This window comes from Anabrus simplex, chromosome 10, assembly GCF_040414725.1.
Source record: "Anabrus simplex isolate iqAnaSimp1 chromosome 10, ASM4041472v1, whole genome shotgun sequence".
NCBI classification, from domain to species: Eukaryota; Metazoa; Arthropoda; class Insecta; order Orthoptera; family Tettigoniidae; genus Anabrus; species Anabrus simplex.
The window spans coordinates 82,475,494-82,495,264 of record NC_090274.1 but is presented as its reverse complement, the minus strand read 5'-3'; the positions used below and the strand labels follow the sequence as shown (position 1 = coordinate 82,495,264).

General features: G+C 37.3%; 1 protein-coding gene across 1 annotated transcript in view; it reads right to left on the bottom strand.

The window, feature by feature from the left end:
- The window catches only part of LOC137502338 (uncharacterized), a 71,897-nt gene that overhangs the window by 37,181 nt on the left and 14,945 nt on the right, over positions 1–19,771 (bottom strand). Inside the window, exon 2 of the mRNA XM_068229342.1 lies at positions 14,934–15,014. Within this exon, the coding sequence (XP_068085443.1) occupies positions 14,934–15,014 (81 nt within the window). The remainder of the gene's footprint in view (positions 1–14,933; positions 15,015–19,771) is intronic.

Below are 19,771 nucleotides of genomic sequence, written 5' to 3'. Positions count from 1 at the left end.
ATTAAAATCTTTAGATGTGTCGATCTTTCGAATAGACGGTCAATATTTAGGGAGGTAAACAATACCCTATCACGTTACAAAGCCCTACCAGGTTGTTCACACGTTGGCCTTAGACCCCTCCCTCTCTGCCACCTACCTCACTACACTCCACCCGTCAGTATTAGTCCGTACCTTCTCACAAACTGTAGCTTGTTAACACGCTGTCCAAGGTGAGCCACTTATACCATATATTACTCATACTTTAGCTTGTCCAGGCCCATTATATATTAATACTTATAATTATTTGTTTTCTTTTCGCTTCAGGCTGATTCAAATCCTTCCGATTGAACTGGGAAATTTTTGTTCACCTGAATTGCATCAGAAGAGAAGGACAACCATTTTTTAATTTATAATTTTATCAATACATCAATGTATAATTTTAACGAACACAACAAGCCTTTTGAAACAACCAGTGTAACAAGATATTCTAATGCATATTTCTACAAGTTCTTTACATAAACAAGGTGTTATCAACTAAAATTACATTTTAACTTTGACAACTTTTGAATAACAAGCGTCTTAAAGGATGGAAAATTATCGCCAAAGATTCAAATGCAACCGTAAATATGACATGCAATGATTTGAGTATTAGCACATAAACAGATCAACAAAAACAGTGTATCAAGTGATTGCTAATTTTTTAAAACTATTTTGCTTGTTGTTTTAAGGGGCCTAACTTCAAAGATCATTATATTCAGCACATAGCGTAAATAAGCGTTTCAAAAGAATTTTATATGTCAATGACATATTAGAAGTTTTTAATCTTTTATTGTTAAAAATCTATGTACAGTATGTGTTTATGTATCATAACGTCAATTTTAATTATTACGTCCTTTTTCAATTGAGTTCTTATGTATTTTATGGCTGATGATGACATATAAATGTCAAAACTGGTACCATTATTAAATAAATGTAGTAAATAATATCTTATACAACTCGTAATTTGTATTTTAAAGGTTGAACCTCAAAAGCTTAACTCTGTGATCCCAGTTCAATACGGACACAAAAATGTAGTTTATATCTTTGAATTGGTACATATGTCGTGCGATTTGCGGTCTATTTCCTGTTGCCCTCCTTACTCGTAACTTATGCTTAACTTTGGACACCAGTGTAAATGGAATTCAACCTTCCCAGACCACAGAATACTGTTTGTGCTTGTTAGTAAACAAACATGGCTGATGATTATGTAGATATCTTCAAGTGGTTAGAAAATGATGATGAGAATGATTTTTCTTCAGAAGACTGTGCTATTTCTTACACTAATAATGATAGTGATAGGGAAATGATTCTAGTGATGACGACAGCATGGACGATGTAAACGAAGACCGAGGTAGCATCACTGCTTTACGAGATGGATCTTCCATATGGAATTTGTCAAACATTTCCAATACACTGGTGTTTCTGGTCTCAGTGACATTGAATTGAGAAGACTGTATTAGATGTGTGTTCAGAAAATCTTGGGGATGAGTTCTACGAAATGATTGTGATAGGAACCAATGATTATGATGCTTTCCAGGCAAATAATTTGATGAGAAAAATCTATAATGTGACAGTGAATGGTATCCTTGCATGGTTGAAGATATAAAAGTGTATATTTTGCTGATGATTCTCACGAGTCAGGTAAGAAAACCCAAACTCAAATTGTGCAGGTCTAACAGGAAGATTTAGCAAGTAAAATATTTTAAGAGACTATGACATTTGAACTATTCTGTCAAATTTCATGATTTCTGCACTTCTCTGATGACATGTTTACAGATCCAAGTGACTGTTTAAGAAAAATCACACCAGTTATTTCATATTTGCAAACAAAGTTTCAGAATACCAACAATTTTGACAGATATATAGGTACTGATTACAGTGTTATGAAATTTCTACGTAGACTCCCATTTGTTCAATACAATCCCTCCAAAAAAAGCCAAGTTTGTTATTATTGTAAATTCTGTCAAAGTGCTTCTGGATACTGTTCCCAGTTCAAAATTTTTACCAGACAAGGCAAACAGGATGTTATTCCAGCAGCAAAATCAGCAGGGTTGGAACTAATGGAAGCAAACTTGAACCATGTTCATATATTTTCGTAAGTGGTGTTTCTCCTGAACATTTTCACAACTTGTTGGTGAATTGAACTCATGCTGTGAGTACCTTATGCTGTAGCAGGAAGAACGTCCTTCCAGAGTCCCACACAGTAAAACTGATGAAAGGTGAAGCTATTAGTATGACAGTTTATAATATTCTTGCTATAAAATGTTGATGAAGACTTGGACTTTGATGTGAAAATGCAAACAAAACGAGGTGGAGGGGAGGAAGTAGTGAAAAACCCCAAGGGTATTGGAAGATACAACCGGAAAATGAATGCAGTATATCATCAAGACAAAGTTCTTGCATGTTTCCCTGTAACGCGATGGACTATCAAGGGTTATAAAGAGAGAATGCTGTATGTATTGGACATGGCTATCTTCAATTTATACATTGTGTTCATGAACATTACTGGCAGGTGGCTGCATTATACAGAATTTCTCACAGCATTTGCCGAGCAATTGTTGCAGAGTGTTGCTCTCCTGCCTACGACAACAAAAGGAAGAACACCCAGGCAACACAGCCACCTGCAACATCAAGCCTATGTATGGGGACATTTTCCAGTGCCTATTCCTCCAACAGAAAGGAATATACATCCTTCTAGGCCCTGCAAATTATGCAGGGGTCATAAAATAAGGTCCAAAATGTGGTGGCCATGTGAAAAATGTGGTATTCCACTCCATTTGGAGAGCTGCTTCAAAAAATATCACACAATGATTCACTACTGAAGGCTGAGAAACAGTTAACGAACAGGTAGGCATTGACCTGTGATGTATATAGCTTTGAAAAAAATGCCAATTTTTGACCAATCCTCAATATACAAAACAAAAATATAATTTTTAAAATAAATAGTTTTCTGTCCCTGCAGGATAGACTATTAGGTACCAATGGGTTAATTAAAGTACAGTTTCAGAATTTGACTGGTTTAAAAGTGGGAAAACACAGAATACCATCTTTGGAAGAATGGCTGAAAGAGAAGTGTAAGGATGTTCAAGGCTTTATGGTCCTAGAAAAGGTAGGAACTGCATGCAGGAAAATCAAGGAAGCCTTTGGAGAAAAGGAAAACTAGGTAGGAAAGAGTAGTGATGGGTGATACAACGGTGCCAATGGATTGGATATGGAGGAACATAGTCAACAGCTTGCTGATAATCCTATGAAACAGCAGTCCAATGATTCGGCTCATTTCGTATGTGAATCTTTCCCACTGCATCCAAACATACCCCTTCAACAAGAGCTCAGATGAAAAAAACTTCTAGCAAAAAAAAAAGGACAAGGCAGAAATATGGCGGAAACATATCCAACACCAGTATCAAGGTAAGGAAGTAGATGATAGGGTTCTGGAAAAATAATAAGCTGTTGATGCTGTTGAAATGGGAGTCCCAATTATGAGGTCAGAATTCGAGAAGTTTTGAAATATCTAAGTATAAACAAGGCACCAGGAATTGATAACACACCCCCAGAATTACGGACCACCTTAGGAGAAACCAGCATGGTAAGGTCATTCCCTTTAGTATGCAAGATGCATGGAAAAAGAGAATTGCCATATGATTTTTGGCAGAATTATGTTATATCTATTCCTATGAAAGCCAGTGCTAATAAGTGTGAAAACTATCGCACCACTAAGTTAGTATGGAAAGACAATTTGAGACTGAGTTGGAGGACATCAATTTGGCTACAGAAGAAATGTAAGAACACATGAAGCAATCCTGACTTTATGTCTCATCTTAGAGGATTGAATTAAGAATGACAAGCTACTTACATAGTGAATGTAGAACAACAAAAGGCATTCATTATCAGACACCAATAAAGAATAATGTACAATCAACATAAAAATCACTCTGCTGTGATAAGAATCAAAGACTTTGAGAAAGCAGCAGTATTCATAAGGGAGTAGGGCAGGACTGGAGGTTCCCCCTCCTTCACAACATTCATATATAGGAAAGAGTCAGTAATGAAAATCAAAGAGGAATTTGGAAAGGGTATCGCAATCAAAGGAGAGGAAATCAAATCTCTGAAGTTTGCTCATGATATTGTTATTTTATCTCAGTCTGCAGAAGATCTGGAGAAACTGTTCAATGGTAATGGAGTGCAGTAGAACGAAGTCAGCTGATGCAGGAAAAATTAGATTAGGAAATGAACTTCTAAAGGTAGCAGATGAAATTGTTACTTGGGTAGAAAATAAACTAATGACAGCAGAAATAATGAGGAGACTAAAATGCACACTACAGGCTACCACAAGCAATGAAGGCTTTTTTCAGAAAACAAATTTGCGCTTTTCAAACGGTGATAAATGGATTACTTAGAAGTTTCTGAACACATTTGTCTGGAGCATGGTGTTGTATGGAAGAAAAACATGCACAATACCTAGCTCAAAAAAAAAAAGTAGTAGCTCCTGAAATATTGCGTTAAAGATGAATGCTGAAGGTGAGCTGGGTAGATCGAATCATGAACAAAAGGATACTGAATTAAATTGGTCAGAGACCAATTTGACTAAATTTGATGAGATACAATGATACGACATATCTGAAGACACCCAGGACTTGTTCAGTTGGTTTTTGAGAGAAGTGTAGTCAGTAAGAACAGTAGGGGAAGAACAAGATATGAATATGACAAGCAGATCATAGGAGATGTAGGATGTAGTAGTTATTTAGAGATGAAAAAGTCACCACAGGATAGGGGCACATGAAGGGCTGCATCAAACCAATCTTCTGACTGATGATTCTCAAATAATAACGAGTGAGAAATTGTGTCCTGGTTAATCTATCTATCTATCTAGGTATTATGCCTTATGGCAGGTCTTGTCATGGGATGAACCTCTTCCACTGTTGCCTGTCCTGCGCCAAGTTTTTCATGCCCGAATATTTATTTCCTTGGATATTGTCCAACATTTCATATTTTTTCCTTCCTCTTCCTCGTTTGCCTTTCACCATTCCTTCTATTCCTTCTTTCAGTAAACAGTCCATCCTCAAACAATGTCCGATCCAGTTCATTTTTCTCCTTCTAATGGTTTGTAACATACTTCGTTCTTCTCCAACTCTTCGTAATACCTCCTCATTCCTTACCCGGTCTTCCCATTTCACTCGTTCTATTCTCCTCCATACCCACATCTCTAGTGCCTCCAATCTTCCTTTCTCAATGTCCAAGTCTCTGCGCCATACAGCGCTATGCTCCAAATGTAACACTTAGCAAGTCTTTTCCTCAAATCTTTGTTTAGTGGTCCACAAAATAATATTGATTTTTTCCTAAAGCCTTCTTTTGCTATGGCAATTCTTTTCTTAATTTCTGTTGTGGAATACATATCATCTCTGATCATACTTCCCAAATACTTGAAGTTACTGACTTGCTCTTTTTCTTCTCCTCCTATACTAATATGACAACTTCTACCTTTTCCTCAAATTATCATACTTTTGGTCTTCTTCTTATTAATTCTCATTCCATATTCTTCTAGTTTCATGTTGAGTTTATCTAACATTTGTATCATTTCACGTTCGCTTTCTCCCATCACAACCATATCATCTGCAAATCTTACCTCCCACACAAACTCCACTATTTCCATTAAAACTTTCATTGATTATTTCTTCGAGATAGATGTTGAACAGTGTCGGTGATAAAGAGCAGCCCTGTCTTACACCTCTTCCTAATTCAATTTCTTCACTCAACTCATCTCCTATTCTCACTCTTGCTCTCTGGTTTATATACAAATTCTTTATTAGCCTTCTATCCCTCCAATCAACTCCATGTTTCTTCAGGATTGTCATCAATTTGTCCCATCTGACACAGTCAAAAGCCTTCTCAAGGTCAATAAATACAGCATAAACCTTCCTGTTTTTCTCTATGTACCTCTCTCCTATCACCCTCAGAAGTCCAATGGCATCTCTTGATCCAACTCCTCCCCTGAAACCAAACTGCTCTTCACCTATAAAGTTATTCAGCTTTCCATATATCCTTCTGTTGAGCGTCCGCAGTAAGACTTTGGCTGCATGTGAAATCAGACTCAATGTCCTATGTTCTTAACATTTTTTGCTGTTCTTTTTCTTTTCCATAGGGATTAAGATGATTTCACTGAAGTCCTTTGGCCATTTTCCTGTCATGTATATTTGATTACATAATCCAATCAACTCCTTTCTCCCTTCATTATTTAATGCTTTTAACAGTTCAACAGGAATCTCATCTATTCCCATTGCTTTTCTATTTTTCATCTCGTTCAGTGATGCTTCGATCTCTCTTCTCAGTATGGTTTCCCCTTTATCATCCTCTTTAACCATATCTTCCTCCTCTAATTCAAGTTCTTCTTCATTTGGTCGATTGTCCCGATCATATAGCCATTCTATGTATTCTTCCCATCTTTTCATTATTTCTTGGGGTTCATATATCATTGTGCCATCTGTAGCCTCTATTTCCTTATTGCTGTTGTTCCTTCTCTTTTCTCTGAATACTATATTTGTTGCTTCTTTGTACATCAAGTCATATTTCCCTTCTTTCTCCAGTTGCTCTATCTCATCACACTTTTCTGTCAACCATTTCTTCTTTGCCTTTTCTGTTTCTCTTCTTAATTCATTATTTAACTTCCTGTAGTTACGCTTCCCTTCTTCTGTATTTACTGTTTTCCATTTCCTGCGTTCCTCCATTTTACTTATCATTTCTGATGTTATCCATTCCTTCTTTGCCCTTTTCCTCTCCTTGACTCCAAGCGTTTTCTTAGCTGCTTCTTTTATCCCATTTTTAAAAGTTTCCCGTCTCCTTTCTACATTTTCTGTTTCATTTCCTAATGTATTATTGTTACAATACTCATCCTCTAGTTCTCTACACTTGTCTTTATCTTTCAGTTTCTCAATATAAATTTCTTCTCTCTTCTTTCCTTTCCATACTATTTTCAATTTAATCATTACCTCTACTACAACTAATATATGGTCAGAATAAATGTCTGCTCCTGGGTAACATTTAGCATTCTTTAGGCAGTTTCTGTACCGTTGTTGTATCATTATATAATCAATTTGATATTTCTTGTCATCTAATCGAGATATCCAAGTATACCTTCTCCTTTTGTGGTTGTCAAACAAAGTGTTTCCAACCACCATGCAATTTTCATTACAGAATTCAATCAACCTTTCTCCCCTCTCATTTTTGTCTCCCAATCCAAATTTACCAATGGTCTTACCATCTGATCCTTCACCAACAACCACATTCCAATCACCCATTACAACAATACATGCATTCTTTTCCTCTTTCTCAATGAGTTGATCTATCTTCTCATAACACTCTTCTACCTCTTCATCAGAATGATTACAGGTCGGCATATAAACTTGAATGATCACTAAGTCTTTTCTTTTCCCGTTCAGTCTTATCATCATAATCCTTCCATTGATATATTCAACCTTCATAACTTTGTTCCTCAGTCGTTTTCCAATCAGTATTCCCACTCCATGCAATCCATTTTTATCTTCACCCGAATAGTACATTCGGAAGTCACCGCTTTCTAGTTCTCCACATCCACCCCATCTCACTTCACACATTCCAAGTACATCCAAATTATTTCCCTTCATCTCATATTTAGCGTTTTCTAATTTTCCTTCCTGTAAAAGGGTTAGAACATTCCATGTCCCTATCCACAATAATTCTTCTTTCTTCTTCTCCTTCCTTTCATATTTTAAAAACCTTGTTGTACACCCCTCCCGGAAATCCGAATGAGGGGAATCTTTACCTCCGGAATCTTTTACAAAGAGGTCCATCTCATGAACGTCTTGGAAGATAATGCCATTGGTGGTTTCCCGTTGCCTTCCACTGTCCTCCACATCCTGTCGGCTCTCTGACCCAGATTCCCACTGGGGTTGATACCCAACCTTCCGCTGGGTTGCTCAGCTTAACAGGGGCACCATGTGTAGGTAGAATTGTGGAGAATTGGGGTGAGAGAGGCTAAGAGAACTCTCTTGTTGAGTTCTTATATTCGCTTCTCACCCCCATTTATTAGCCAGAGTCACAAGGTTGAATTAATGACTCCCCCAGGTCATCTCCTGGGCCCGTCCTGGTTAACAGAGACTGAAATTCATTTCCAACATGACATGCTGAGAACCCGGTTATATTCATTAATCAAGACGAACAAGCCAGTCCAGTGCACTTATAAAATGGACTGTATTTAAATCAAACATGGTCATACTGTGTTACAGCTTTCTCCATATCACCCAGAATTGAATCCCATTAAGCTGATATGGGCAAGTGTCAAGAATCGCATCTCTGAAAAATTTGTTATGTTCAGAATGGAAGCATTTCTATAATTTATGGTGAACAAATTGCTTGTATTACAAATGAGGACTGGACGTAAAATATGTGAGCATGTAAATAAATTTGAAGATCAGTAATTTCATGTGAAGGTTTATTGGACCCTGGTGAACATAAATGTGGGAAGTGAAATGGACAGTGATAGTGATGGAAGCAAAACTGGAACTGGAAGAGAAAGTGGTAATAAAACAGTAGACACTGCCAGTGGAAGTGAAATAGGCATGGATACAGAATATCATGAAGCAGGGGGAGGGGCATTCTCTAAGAAATTTAGTATGCCTAGATACAGTGACAGTGAATGATCCATAGTCTTCTATCAACTGATTAACATACTGAGTTATGTGTAATGTGCTGTTACGTATGCAATTTGTTATAGATTCTTAACAGGAATACTATAATTTATGATGAGATTGTATGTTTCATAAGGCATGCATTGTACAATATCCTCACTTATACCCTCCTATGTATGCTCGAACTTAGTCCTTGTCACCTTCCACTAGAGCGCACTTCCTGTCCTGCATTCAAATGAGTGTTCTCCACAATTTGCAAATGCTGTACCCAATGATTGTGACTTTGTCCTCAACACAACAAAAACCAAACCTGAAACCCAATGGCGCAAGGGCCCATGCAGGGCCATGGCCTACCAAATGACCGCTGCTCAGTCCGAAGGCCTACAGATTATGAGGTGTCATGTGGTCAGCACGACGGATCCTCTCGGCCGTTATTCTTGGCTTCCTAGACCGGGGCCACTATCTCACTGTCAGTTAGCTCCTCAATTCTAATCATGTAGGCTGAGTGGACCTCGAACCAGCCCTCAGATGCAGGTAAAAATCCCTGACCTGATCAGGAATCGAACCACGGGCCTCCGGATAAGAGGCAGGCGGACTACACTTACACAGCAGGGCTTGCAACAAAAGCAATATAAAAAAGAAACCCACACCATCAGAAATCATTCTGATGTACAGCATACAGGCAGATAGGGTAAAAAAATATGGTATATCTAGGGAGTAACATAGGACCATTGTGCTGAAATCAAATACTGGATAGATAAAGCAGAGTCCATCTTCATTAGAATGTGGCAACTCTTATCCTGAAATGATCTCAGAATAAAGCTCAAAAAGAGAATAACAAAGTGCTGTGTACTCTCCAGCTTACTAAATATATTTTATTACCCACGCAAAAAAGAATCCATACTTTCATGATGTAGATACATAATGACAAATTGTATAATTCCTGTGAGTTCTTTTCCATGTCACACCAATGGAGATAGGTCTTGTACAGACAGAAATAGGAAAGGGCTAGTAGCAAGGAAGCAGCTGTGGCCTCAATTAAGATACAGCCCCAGCATATTAATGATATGAAAATGGGAAACTATAAAAACCATCTTCAGGGCTGCCGACAGTGGGGTACCCCACATAATGAGCTGTTGACCTGAGCTTATCAAGACAATTTACCTTAAGAGGCTGAAATACATGTATCACATTATGAGGACTCCTAAAAAGGACAGTCTGTTACAAGTAATATTTTGAGGAAAAAATTGAGGCAAAAGAGGACTTAGAAGAAGACAGACATTGTTATTTATGAGTTTCATGTCCGTATTGACTAATTACATCTATATAGATAAGAAAGGAATTCCATCTTATCAATACTATTTATTGAAAATATAGACTTACATCAGTACCAGTTTTGACCCTATTTGGTCATCATCAGCTGACAAATCATAATATTACATCTATTAGGCACTGGTGTGTATTACTTATGCAAATAGTTGTTGTCACCCATTAGTACATCCGGATATCTAATGGGGATATGAGTTGGACGTTATCGTCATTTCAATTGTAAGTCCGTGAAAGTAAAATTGTTTTTGAGATTTAAATATGATTGTAAAAACTTAACCTAAGCTTAAAACTAATTGTATATACATATTAAACACATTTATAAAACACTGAAAATATGTAAACACCTTGTGAATTTAAAAGTTCATATCTTGCGTATTCCTTCTTCAGAATACCTCCTTAGAGTCTTGTGCACATATATTTATCTTGGTTGATTTCATATTCGTAAACAGTGGTGTAGGTTCTTGAGAATGTTCTATTTGACTAAAAGATGTCTTCATATATGCTTTGGGCCGATGACCTCCGATGTTAGGCTCCTTAAAACAACAAGCATCACCACAAGCATATATGCTTATAATAAAAACACATGTCATTAAATGGTCCAGTATTTTGGATAAACACAATATGTGGCTCAGCTGTAAACTTGTTCATAAAAGATTGAAGATCCAACCAACAACAAGCAAAGAAACCTCGAAAGCCTACTTAAGAACTCACACTTTCTTCTCACCAAAACAGAATCCACAAAACTCATAACGCTGAACCCCCAACTACCGACTGCTAAAGCCTATCATAAAATACATAAAGAAAACATACCTATGAGTCCAATCAAAAATTACAGAGCTAGCCCAACCTATAAACTTTTGCAATTCATTCATTCATTCATTCTGTTTACGAGCAAAAAATCAACCAACATAAATATATGCATACAAGAATCTAACGAGGAAGTCTGAAGAAGGAATACGCAAGACATGAAGTTTTAAATTCACAAAGTGGTTTATATGCACATTTTCAGTGTTTTTAATGTGTTTAATATGTATGTAGAATTAGTTTTAAGCTTAGGTTAACTTTTTACAACCATATTTAACACGTTGGGTGCCACGTGCCGCCATATGGCGTCACGGTGGTCTACAAATTTGAGATGGCGTGACGCCATATGGCGGCACACCGTTCTTGAAATCAGAGTTGGCGTGACGCCATATGGCGGCACAGTTGAGTTTCAGGCGATGCGCCGTAGATAATCAGCTGTGACATCTATGCGCGTAAAATTGGTACTACGTGAAGGGCGAACTTCAGGGTCTATTCCAGCTATGTATTTTTACTGTATGCCACCATGTGGCGCCACAGTATTCTTCCGAAGCCACTGACTGGCCAGTGGTCTTTGTCACAGGTTAAAGCGCGCCAGGCATTGTTTATTCCCCGTTTACGTACGTATTATCACTCAGTTTATATAGTTGTGCAAAAATTTAAAAAATGGAAGATATTGGTAATAATCTTACGAGGGAACACATACATGTGTTACACTCGGATTCGGTTGAAATTTGGTAGGAATATTCGTGGGAGGCAGTAGAATGCCAAGGTGAAAACTGCATGTACCCAGCGCAAGTTTAAACGCCAAAATTGAGCAAATAAATAGTCATAAAATTAGAAGTACCACGGGAGTATCGGGGTGTGGCGGAGAGGTAGGGAGGAGAGAAGCATCGGACGTGAACCAACCGGGCTGCGTCGAGCTGCGCCAGCAGCCAGGTAGCGTACAGTTAGCGCGTTTCCCTTAACTTCCCGATCAGGTGTGCAAAACGTAAATATGAAAACAGCACATGAAACAAGTGTACAAAGGACGATGTTTGAACAACGATGCCGATAAGGTTTGAAAAATTACAACGAGTAACAAGAACTCGGGCATGCCGAGACGCATATTTTCATTGTTTAGAGTTATCAGAAAACTGTTCACAACAATATGTAATGCAATATAAGTACTTGTTTTGCATTTTACTAGGTTTTCATAAATATTGCGTTAATTTGAATTAGGAAATAAATATCCCGTATTGGAAATTCGTATTGAACATTCCATGTCAAAAAATTCTGTGACACCATATGGCGTCACGCTATATTTTATCTTTCCTAAAAATTGATGTGACACCATATGGCGTCACGCATGACCATGGTATGGTGAGATAAAATTTACTTAGTACATCATATAAATACATCCCAAGATTATATAAACAGTCTACAACGCGTACAATTGCTTTGGCACCAGCGGAATGCAATTCAAAAACATGCCTGGCACCAGTGGAATAGTGTGCTACAATCGGCTCGGCACTCAACGTGTTAAATCTCAAAAACAATTTTACTTTCACAGACATACAAATGAAATGACGATAACATCCAACTTCTATCCCCATTAGACATCCGGATGTGCAAATGGAAGACATCTTTTTAGATAAGTAATACATACCAATCCCTAATACATGTAATATTATGATTTGTCAGCTGATGATGACCAAATAGGGTTGAAAGAGGTACTGATGTAAGTCTATACTTACAATAAACAGTATTGATAAGGTAAAATTTCTTTCTTATCCATATACGAGGACGGATATCTTGGATCAACATTTTGAGAAATGAGTTGGAGCACTTTGGCACATGACAAAAGGAAGATAGCTAGAGGCATGATTTTTTTGCATTAACGATAAATGCGACAAAAAATATGTTGAAGCAATTTTGCGATATCTTTACAAATCACATGTTTCTGGTTAAGAAAATATGGATATTATGTTCGCTAATTAAAGCGAATTAAAGCGATAAGGCCATTTTAAAGCGAAATTAAATTATTTTGCGATAAGCGTGATATTACAGCGAAAAGTTTTCTAAGACCTCTTTCGGGTAAACATTTTCCTTTTTTCTATTGGTTAGGATCTGGAGACCTTCCCACAGCCAACCAACTAAGGAAACAATACGTCCCCCGTTGCTCAAACTAGTACTAGCAAGCATCAAACAGTCTTTGGAAGGGAAAACGGACTTGGGTCTTATCTGCGACGAAACTACCGACGCTTCAGGCCGCTGTGTGTTCGCAATCTTGATCAAAACTCAAGATCCAGTATCTGAACAGGAAATATTTTTATTAGAATGTGCGTTTCTAGATGCTGCGAACAGCAAAACGTGTTTTCAAGCAATCCTGGATGTTTTGCATAATTTTGAAATTAACCATGAGAATTTAAAGTATGTGATAACTGATTCCGCCCCGTGTATGTTAAAATGTTGTGAACTGCTTAAGGGAACTATGGGAGAACATTTAATTCACATCACTTGCTGGGCTTATAAATTCAGTTTGTTCGGTGATGTCCTGCAAAAGAGTTTGAAAGAACTTAATGCCATTGTGTCAAAAACAAAGAACTGTTTTCATATGTCAAGGAAAATCAAACCCATGTTTCATTCATAGCTAGACGAAAACTTCCCAGGTATGTCAATTCCATTGTATCCCAAGCCTGTGTTGAGTAGATGGGAAAGTTGGTTCAAAGCTGCCTCTTACATACATGCAAATGTAGATGTCCTACACTCATTTTTCAAACAGTTGTCACTGAAATCTGTTCCAGTGGTAAACTAGTTGGCAGAAATGGAAGAAGACAGATTTTGCAATCTGGTAAAATCCCAAGCAGCATTTTTTTGAAAATTGCAAATTTATTGCAGACGTCGTTTTGGAATTAGAAGGGTCTAATTATCCATATTCTCACTTGCTTGTTTCGAAAATAACACAACTGAAAGATAGAATGAATGCAATTGCTTCTGGCCATGTTGGTGAACTAGTTAGTAAGATTATTGAAGGGTTCAGTGAATCGTTAAAAGGTGAAGCAACTCTTCTCTTCCAAGATGTTAGTGTCTTAGTTGTAAAGAAAACTGAAAAGCACATATCCCCAAGTGATGCTAAAATTTTATTTGGACTTTTGAATGATTTGTTTCATCCAACTAATGTAATTCAATCAAACTATACAAATGTTGTGTCACTAAGTGAAAAAGTACAAAAATTTTCTGGGTTTCAAATGTTGAAGCAGTCTGATATTATTGCTGGGTACCTTGCTTTTAAAGATATTCTTCGGAAAAAAAATTGAAGAAAATCCCGGTCAACAAGTTGAAGTAATTTAGTCACTGCTAGCATTAAAATTAATGCACCTGAAATTTTGCAAATTCTGTTTTAAAGTATATTTGGGTTCCCTGTACATCCGTTGATGCAGACTGATTGTTTCGAAGTACAATTTGATTATCAATGACCGGAGACGACCAATGAAAGTGAGCTCCATTGTAACATGTGCTATATTATCTTTTCACAAAGTAGGGAATTAGTAGGATGGCTGAATGATACTGTAATATAGGTTCTATGTAATCATAATCAGGAATAAAATAAAATTGGATGCTTACTAGTAATTTATACATCTACCATTCATATAAATAATTCAGAACCGCAATAATGAAACCTTAAATTATTAATTTTAGAATTTTATTAAAACGAAATTAAAGCGATACGGCAATATCTATTTTGCGAAATAACGAGAAAATTAGTATCCTTCTCGCGAAATCGTTCAAAAATTAATGTGAAAAAATCGTGCCTCTAAAGTAGCCATGCTCGTAGCCTAAATCTGGTTATGATAAGGTAGCAGTAAGAGTGAAGAAACCAGCCACAAGACTGCCGTGCAGTGGAGGGACTTCAAAAAATAATAGCTGCTATAAATTACCTAGCATAAAATTTCAAACTACATGAAGAAAATATGAAAATCGTCCCTAATTTTGGAAATCTCACTATACATCTTTACAAGGATCTTCAGAATGTCTGCTTTTAAAGTGAGAAGTTGCTCAATTAAGTCTATTCAGCAGTTTGTAACAATTTCCATTACCAGAAAAATGTCATCAAAATATTAGATTACTTAAAAATGTGTTCACCTGTGTTTCTCTTGGCACTGCCAACTCTGATTTGGGTTCTTCTTTCAAATGCATCTCTTCTGATATAATTTTGTAATTGTCCTGTGGAAAAGTTAATATATTAGACAAATTTTTCAGACACATCTAGAAATGTATTTATATACGGGTGGACTAAAAAAATTCATCATTTCCTAGTAAATGAGACAGTTCCAGTTTCAAATCTTCATTATCATTTGTCAGAAAATCTCCATGTAGAGTATCCATAAAAGCATGACAACTAAGAGACCTTCAGGAGTGGAGGAATGTCCTGTTTGAATGCCCAGTTATTTTTGAACAGTAGAACAATTACATAATATTGAACCTTCCAAATAACACCAAATGATCATGAAAATGTGCAGACACACAAATAATCTGCTCATTATAAAAAACAAATTCTGAAATATTAAGAATTTCAAAGTTTATCACTGTTATATTTCACATCCTGTACCAGCAAATAAAACTCAGCAGGAAAAGGTAGCTTCCATATTTCCTCTTGTATATGAAGTGCTCAGCCTGAAGGCAGGGAGGATCCTCAACAGCTCTACCATCAGCTACCGCAGAGAGCTAGGTGTCACTGAGGAAGCAAACTAAGGTAGTTTTCCATTGCTTTCCTCTTCCAGCCAGACAGTGCTGTTACATACCAGTCCCCAATGTTCACTGAACTGTACACTCAGACCACCTATTTCACACCTTTTTCTATAGGATCTTGCTGTATTAGGAATGGCGTTACCCATACTGCTCATATTTCAGTCACTTTCATATTGTAAGAGCCAAGGATAAGACTGAGACCCAAAATACAAGTGACAAACTTGTTCTGGGCCAATTCAGAAGACCACAGGCATTGAGCACACAGTATCTCACCAGAGATGGATTAGGGCAAGCCACCTCATATGGAAGTCATAAGGCCTAAACAACATGAGCCATAACCTATAGGTTACCTACAATATCATCGAGCGCCTGTATGCCTGACATCAGTGCTCCTTGTGAAGGCACGAGTACATATGGTCAACTGACAGGGATATTGCAACTTGCTTTATTTTTGCACCGACACAGATAGGTCTTTTGGCGATGATGGAATAGGAAAGGGCTAGGAGTGGAAAGGAACTGACTGCGGCACTAATTACGGTACAGCCCGACCATTTGCCTGGCATGAAAACAGGAGAACATCGGAAACCATGTTCAGAGCTGCCAACAGTGGGTTCGACCCACTATTTTCCGAATACAAGCTCACAGCTGTATTGACCCTAACCACAGGGCCACTTGCTCAATATACCTATATTGTGCGTTGTGACAGGACTTCATATGTATTGAGAAGCAAAAGGTCAGATTGTTATCTCAAGAATGCCAGCCCTATGTTCAACATATAGCTGCACTAATCAGTATAACTAATCCAAGGATACATTTTGTTTTAACTAAGTGTTACAGAATTATAACTGACATTGCTTTAGCAATTCCTGTTTGATATTAACTCCGTTTTAATGTTTACACAGAGGAAGTACTGTGAGACAGAGTTATTATTCATTTGATCATGTTTCTGATTTCCTTTTTAAAGACCAAGGACATAACTCAATAATGGGCTGTGAGGATGAAAAGAGACAAATTGTATCCCACACAGTAGAGTCATTTATGCTCTGCACACTTCAGAGTTAAGTACATGTATCAAATGGCCAGTGGCTATTACTGCAAAACATGACAAAGTTCTAAGCATTTTATCTTCCTTAACATTTGCAAACAAGGAAAATAGAGAGCTCACTGCCAAAAATACACAAACAAGAAAACCCACCAGAGGTAACCTGTTAAAATTAAGGTATAAAAAGTGGGGACTATTAAACAGTTTTAAAATGTCTTCCCCTAACCATTTTCTGCTTCTATTTATCATGCAATTTAAAATTGTAGTGATCTGGGTGGCATTGTCTTAATTTTTTTTTAATCACCAAACCTATGACCAAAACTACTGATTTTGTCCCATCCCTAACAAATTAAAGCAGCAATTGGTGCAGGCTACTAGCAACATACACAGCTGAAATCATAGCAAAGCACACAAAGAGAAACAGGAGGAAAGTCTTCCATCAGCAAGATATCACTGAAGTTCTTCCCAAGAAACATAATGATTCAGATAACAATGTTCAGGATAGTTATTTGCAAGAGGTGATCCAAGATGTTGTCAGGCTTCAGGCCAACCTCAACCATGCATCGATATCCCCAGTATCCCTATTGTTAAAGGTACCTCAGGAAATATTTACACCACCACATTTTCAAAATCTTTGTCACTGGGCAACATCTATTGATGGCAGTCCACGTTTTACAGAGGAGAGTTTTTAAAAGAAAGAAAAAGTTAGGACTGTTTCACAATCAACTCTCGGAACTTGGATGTTTAATTAGATGACTTGTTTTGAATATGAGGATCCAATAGAGTCCTATAAAGGCATAATTCTTTGTAGTGCACAAGCACTCACACATGTGGATTCGTGCAGTGTAATGAGTCTACATGAAACACATCCTTTTCTTATCATCATGGTTCAGATGCACAGTATGGAAGATATGACACATTCATGTTTTCCTATAGGTGTCAGCTCAAAAATTCTGCAACAGACCACAATTATTATTATTATTATTATGTAATATTCTGAATGGCTAAATTAAGACGAGAAGGACCATTCCTTGAAAATATTCTTTCATTCTTATTCTAATAACAAGACTCTTCCTTAATGGGGCTGACTGATCGAAAATCACCATTAAGGAGGTGAACTAAAAGTGAACCAACACTCAAATCTGAAAGCATTTATGTATATCATGCAATAAGGCAATAAACTGATGACTGTATGTAAGAATGCATTTAGTATTTTGTACTGCATAAAGAACAGAGGAATCTTCCAGATAAATTCAGACCATGCCGCCAATAGTGGCAAACACGGACACTGGACTAATGCAAGTTTTATCCATGAGGACATTACGAAATGTCCTGTCAAAGGAATAGATACATACATACATACATATTCATTATAGACTGTTATTCTTTTTGGTGTTCAGTCTGCAAGCCTCTGTGAATGTACTAATCACCACAACAATCCCTTATTTCTAACTAGTTCTATATCTCTTATCTTTAAATAAATAGAAACTGAATCTAATCATCATCACCTTGTTCTCCCTGTATTCCTCTTACACTCCATGACTAACTCCATAATTCTCCTAGGTAACCTATCCTGCTCCATTCACCTCACATGACCCCACCATGATTCCCTTCATGACAACAGCTCCATCCATTGAGTTCAATCCTAATTTAGCCTTTATTTATTCATAACAAGTACCCTCCTGCCATTGTTCCTACCTGTTTTACCAGCAATCCTTCTTGCTACTTTCATATCTGTTACTTCTAAGTTATGAATAAGTTATCCTGCACCCACCGAGCTTTCACTCCCGTATAGCAAAATTGGTCTGAGAACACACATATGTAAAGATAGTGTTGTCCAGGAGCTGACTTCATTTTTCCAGAATACTGTTGATTGCAACTGTGAGCAGACTGCATTAGCTCTATTCGTGTTCACTTATATATTACCAGCCTGGGCATGCGCACATCCTAAATATCTGAAATTATCTATCTGTTCCAACTTTGTATCCCCAATCTGACATTCATTTATCTTGGATGTCTTACCTACTGACATCAATTTGGTCTTGGAAAGGCTAATTTTCATACCATACTCATTGTACCTATTTTCAAGTTCCACCCCAGTAGACTGCAGGCTTTAGGCAAAATCTACCGTTAAGCTAAAGTTGTCAGCATACGCCAGATTGCTTACTAAATTTTCACCTTACTGAATCCCTTCTTGCCACTTTATAACTTTTGGCAGATTATCTATGTAAACTACCAACAACGAAGATTTTTCAAAATTCTGGCGAATACAGAAAATCGGATCCTGAAAGTCCCTTTACGGTCTGAAACCACACTGCTTTTCATCCTACTTCATCTGAACCACTGACCTCACCTCCCTTCCACGAGCCAGAAACACCTTGCCTTGTATACTGATTATTAAGATACCTTGATAATTGTTGCAATCCTTCCTCTTTGCTTGCTTATAGATAGTTGCAAATACAGCTTTCATCCAACCTGAAGTTACCCCACTAACACTCCATGATAATCTTATTTTATGAAGCCATTTCAACCTTTCCATTCCACTATACTTCACCATTTCAAGTCTAATTTCATTTATTCCTGCTGTTTTATGACAATGGAGTATAGCTACCATCCTTTAAGATTCATTTAGAATAATTTCTCCAACATCATTGTCCTCTTGACACAAGAGTTCAGAAACAATAGAGATTGCAAGTAATATATGACACAGCGATGTTGCAGAAAAAATACTGTGTTCTACGACTGATAATATTACATGTGAGAATTTATTTGATGAGTATGATGCTGTACTGCAAGAATGGACTAAAGATGGTATTGTTGAAGAGAGGCATTATGAAGGGGCTAGAGGTAAAGGATACATTCTGCCTCATCATGGTGTATTTAAGGACAGTGCAACAATGTGAACTGGGCCCATATTCGACATATCCAGTAAAAGGAAGAGGGAGTTGTCACTGAATGACTGTATGACAAAGGTCCAAACTTAACTGAATTTATTCCCTCTGTTGCGTTCAGGTTTAGAGAGAGGCCAATGGGTGTTGGCATATTACACGTTGGCAATCGCATGCTACTGTTGTACTTGTGTGAGAGATTTTCAGTTACACAAGGTCAAAGGAGAAGCCAGACCATGCTATCAAGATGTGTGAACTGAAAAATGGCACAAAACTAAGAAGGTGGATGTTATTTCTGGAAC